General features: G+C 45.0%; 1 protein-coding gene across 2 annotated transcripts in view; it reads right to left on the bottom strand.

Moving 5' to 3' along the window:
• The window catches only part of med1 (mediator complex subunit 1), a 22,332-nt gene that overhangs the window by 15,651 nt on the left and 1,681 nt on the right, over positions 1 to 5,000 (bottom strand). For both annotated transcript variants that reach the window (XM_076297773.1, XM_076297774.1), the window contains exons 3-8: positions 4,571 to 4,649; positions 4,399 to 4,453; positions 2,195 to 2,327; positions 1,469 to 1,497; positions 1,231 to 1,302; positions 832 to 906 (exon numbers count right to left, since the gene is read on the bottom strand). In XM_076297773.1, the coding sequence (XP_076153888.1) occupies positions 832 to 906; positions 1,231 to 1,302; positions 1,469 to 1,497; positions 2,195 to 2,327; positions 4,399 to 4,453; positions 4,571 to 4,649 (443 nt within the window). The remainder of the gene's footprint in view (positions 1 to 831; positions 907 to 1,230; positions 1,303 to 1,468; positions 1,498 to 2,194; positions 2,328 to 4,398; positions 4,454 to 4,570; positions 4,650 to 5,000) is intronic.

The following is a 5,000-nucleotide window of genomic DNA, read 5'->3' as shown; positions in this document are numbered from 1 at the left end:
CAATCAGAAATGTCAAACAAATTTCGCCTACGTAGAACTCACGACTGCACAGTTTGCATACCGCTTTGTCCTTCTCCATAATTTGATATACCCAAACCCCGAAGTGCTTCCATATCGAACTCCTCAAGTTATTAGGGCCTATCACTCGTATCTCTCATGTCGCACAGGTTGATCGCGTTGTCCTCAATTTTTTGGCAAAACACCAGCAGCACAGCAGCCGAAATTGGTGGGAATTTTCTTTTTAGCTTTCGCAATGCTTATTATTTTTCTGCTTGTTCCTGAGTTTTGTTACATCCATCTTTTTCATTTGTTTAATTCGTTTAAAATTAATAGTGTACATATTTGGTTAAAATCATGTGTTGGTTGGTCCAATCGATTGTGCAATCGATTTTCGAACGTAAACTGACAGCCCTAGCGTGTGGTCGCGTAAACTAAATAGTTCTGATGCAATTTTCATACAAGATAGATGATAATCTCCACCCTATTTGACATGGATTAAACATAGTTCCTAGACTAAAAGATAACGAGAAAAGATCTAGAAGAGCTCTCCTATGAAAAAATAAGTTTCTAGTGTAGGGTTAGACTTAAGGGAAAACAAACCATAATGTTTGAACAAATAACTACCTAATGTATAAACAAAAAGAGTACACCTGCCTCTAAGCTCAAGCCTTTCAGTTTGACGAGATTTGATAAACGGAGGCCTGCAGATTTAGACATCCACACAGAGAAGCTGGCATCCAGAATGAACAGAAGCTAATGAGGATATTATGTCCCAGACAGAGATCCATAATGATGATGAGCCATCCCCCATGCACAGAAGCCCAAACCCACCTGAACATGTTCATCATCTTGGTGAGGTCTGACTCCAGAGACTGCAAAGCCAGGTACATCTTAGTTTTCAGTTTGCTGAGGAAGACAAGGGGAGAGAGAAAAGCATGAGGGAGACAATATGTGTGTGTGTGTGTGTGTGTGTGTGTGTGTGTGTGTGTGTGTGTGTGTGTGTGTGTGTGTGTGTGTGTGTGTGTGTGTGTGTGTGTGTGTGTGTGTGTGTGTGTGTGTGTGTGTGCGTGCGTGCGTGCGTGCGTGCGTGCGTGCGTGCGTGCGTGCGTGCGTGCGTGCGTGCGTGCGCGTGTGCGTGTGTCTGTCTGTCTGTCTATCAACATCAATAAGAGAAACAGGGATAGAGAAAGAGAGAAAGAGAGAGAGAGAGAGCGCGTTGGCATAACTCACTTGTCTCCAGGGAGCTTGTACAGGTTGACTAGGCCCCTAAGATGTTTGGAGAACTCCTCAAAATTCTTCTCTCTACAACAAATAAAAAATAAATCAATTTCCAAACTCTATGACAGTAGGTATTCAGTCACACTACAGAAACACTATGCACTGATGACAGAGAAAAGTGGCAGATGAATATATGAGGCCTGGGTGACTAAATGTTCTCCTCCAATGAGGAAGCATCTACGACACTCACCTCAGGTGCTGAATCAGCTCCGGACAGCTCTGACCAAGACAAAGAGAACAAAAATGTTAACCCTTCTCTAGAGGGATGGGATCAGACCCCAAAACTGTTTTGTTTTGGTTGTTGTTGTTGTTGTTGTTGTTGTTATTGCTTTCACAAATTACAATCAAACAATCATATATTTATAATGCCATAAATTCTTGCTGTAACTTGTTTAGGCGACAGACAACACTGAAAGCTTGAAATTGTTCATGTCCTTGTGTGTTAAATTGCCAATCAATAGTCCTGCCGTGATTTTCAGGTGGAGTAAACTACGTTATGTTGCTGTAAATCTCAAGGCATCCCCTTACCATCCCCTCTCCCTCCCTCTCTCTCCTACTCTCTCCCTCTCTCTCCTCCCCTCTATCTCTCTTCCCCTCTATCTCCCTCTCTCCTCCTCTCTCCCTCCTCCTCCTCGCTCGCTCCCTCTCCTCCTGACTCACTCTCTCTTTCCCTCTCTCTCCTCCTCCTCCTCCTCCTCCTCCTCTCTCTCCTCCTCCTCCTCTCTCTCCTCCTCCTCCTCCTCTCTCTCCTCCTCCTCCTCCTCCTCCTCCTCGCTCGCTCCCTCTCCTCCTGGCTCACTCTCTCTTTCCCTCTCTCCTCCTCCTCCTCCTCTCTCTCCTCCTCCTCCTCCTCCTCCTCCTCCTCTCCCTCCTCTTCCTCTCCTCCTCCCCCACTCCCTCTCGCTCTCTCTCTTACCGCTGGGTTCTCTCCATGATGGGCGACTTTGACATCCTTCAGCTGTCCGGTGGGCTCGAGCTGAACCTCCACGTAGAACAGGTCAGAGGTGATGTAGCAGTCCGTCCCACCTGGACTCAGGTGAGAGTTCAACCTGGGAGAGACAGAGAGAGAGAGAGAGAGAGAGAGAGAGGGAGGATGAGAGAGGGATGAGAGAATTTAATTAAATTTAATTAAGTAGAGGGAAGAGGGGAGGGGAGGAAAGGAGGGAAAGAAGGATAGAAAGAGAGAAAAGAAATGATAAAAAGAGGAGTAATCATGGCTAGACAATGAGGGGACACCAACATGCTATTGAGAATGAGGAGATATTGCCACAACACAGCGCCCCGCCCCCGATATCACGGCATCCGCCATGTTTGCATGAATACCCCCCCAGAACGCGTTCATGGTTTGTGTTGTTAGCAGAAGAAGTTGTTGTGATTCCTCACTATTTTAAGATGCCTGGAAGACACTCCAGTGTGAAAAACTGCTCCAGTGCATCACACGATTGTCTTGGAAACCTTAGAAACCATGGGTTGCGTTTTTTTGTTTTGTTTCCCCACATGGAAAAAGATGAGGCTACAGTCGATGTCTGCCAAACTTTGACAGGTGTGCTGCATAAGCAAAGGGGGAAAGATTTTAGGACCCTCAACGCCAGTCTAAATTATATTACACAAGCCTAACATGTAAAGTAGGCTAAAACCTTTCTATGCTGATTGCTGTCGGTTTACATGGCCTATGACTAATGTAGCCTAACTTATGGAACATGGACGTATTTATGAGGGAGGGAGGAAGAGAGTGGTTTACTGCCGACGTTTTTGATAGCATAAATGAGGATGATGCTTAAACAAGAAAACGTTTCTCACAGCATAATCGATTCAAAGCAACTCTTAACATGCCCCAAACTTGACGTTACTTAAGTCTCTATCACAACTAACTTCTGACGGATGAAAGTCGACATGGTGGTGGTTATGTCGCTAATATGCGCACTGCAGACCGCTGTTCATTTCTTTTTTGCGTTGTCAGATAAATCATCTGTGTACCCACACTTTATTATTTTTTGCATAAATACAGCCTTCCATACTTGCAAGTTACCTCAGTCAGTCTCATCTGATCTGTCTCTTGTTGCTGCTCTGTCGCGTCACTTAAAGAAGCTCTCTCATGCACATTATCATGTGTAGTCACATAATGCCACCGCTATTTTGTACGTGTGTGATATTTATTTTACTTACTGACAATTCTGAACCTGTCATGCCTGTGTGAGCCTATAGTATCCTACATTACATTGTAATAAACGAAGAACAGCATCTGTGTCCGGTTGAGTTCGTCTGTGTCTGGCTAGCTTCTACTTCCCTGAGGAAACCGTGAGGATTACTAGCCTGATCTTTACAACAGCAATCAATCACCTAAGCAGATTTTCTAAAATCGTAAAGTTAAGTCAACTTCTTAATTTCCTCTTAATTTCTCAGTTTAAACGCCGTGATAACTTCTCAATTCATCTTTCCTGCTCTGTGTCACTGTCTTTGTGTCGCTGTCGCCCATGGCAACCGATAGCGTGGGATACAAACATGGCGGACGGGCTATGAAACCTCCCAAATCGTCACGTGACCGCAGGCTACCATGACGTATCTCCTCATTCTCAATAATAGATGTTGGGAGATAAAACCCCACACAGACAAGGAGAGGAAAATAGAGAGAGATATTGGGAGATACGGAGAGGGAAAATAGAGAGAGATGTTGGGAGACAAGGAGAGGAAAATAGAGAGAGATGTTGGGAGATAAAACCCCACACAGACAAGGAGAGGAAAATAGAGAGAGATATTGGGAGATACGGAGAGGGAAAATAGAGAGAGATGTTGGGAGACAAGGAGAGGAAAATAGAGAGAGATGTTGGGAGATAAAACCCCACACAGACAAGGAGAGGAAAATAGAGAGAGATATTGGGAGATACGGAGAGGGAAAATAGAGAGAGATGTTGGGAGACAAGGAGAGGAAAATAGAGAGAGATGTTGGGAGATAAAACCCCACACAGACAAGGAGAGGAAAATAGAGAGAGATATTGGGAGATACGGAGAGGGAAAATAGAGAGAGATGTTGGGAGACAAGGAGAGGAAAAGAGAGAGAGATGTTGGGAGATAAAACCCCACACAGACAAGGAGAGGGAAAAGAGGAAAGTGCTGACTTACATGTTCTGCCGCGCAATAGACTCCAGGCGGTCCGTCATGGCGGGTAGAGACGACACTGTAAATTAACACCAGCAGACAAGGAAGAGGGAACTGTTACACTGTACCACAATGCATCCCTAGTGTGTGTGTGTGTGTGTGTGTGTGTGTGTGTGTTTAGATTCACGGCCCATACCTTTAAGGGCCCTCTGCAAGGTCTCCAAACAGGTGAGAAGCAACTGGTGACCAACAGGGTTCATCCCCCCACGCTTCTCCTGGGTAGGTAAACAGAGAGAGAGAGCGAGAAGGAAAGGGAGAGAGACAGAAAGAGAGAGAGAGAGAGAGAGAGAGAGAGAGAAAGACAGAGAGAGAGAGAGTTAGCCCCTGTTCTGCATGCAATTCTCCACATAAATCATTGTCCTTGTAGTGGGAGCTGTTTACATAGCTACGTCTTAAAGGAGAATTCCAGCGATTTTTCACATAGATCTCTGTTTCTAGAATTCACAGAGTACCGTCGTTATGAAAAAAAAAAAAAAAAAAAACAACCGGTTCTATCTAGCTCGAGTTGCTGCAGCTAACAGCTAGAGCCGCTACAGTGCTACACTCTGGGGGCATGTTCATGAGTG

This window comes from Alosa pseudoharengus, unplaced genomic scaffold (assembly GCF_046254945.1).
Source record: "Alosa pseudoharengus isolate Yale_2024_CS ecotype anadromous, Long Island Sound unplaced genomic scaffold, YU_APseudo_1.1 YU_APseudo_1.1_scf_21, whole genome shotgun sequence".
Taxonomy (NCBI): Eukaryota; Metazoa; Chordata; class Actinopteri; order Clupeiformes; family Clupeidae; genus Alosa; species Alosa pseudoharengus.
This window is presented reverse-complemented; position numbering and strand designations above follow the sequence as displayed.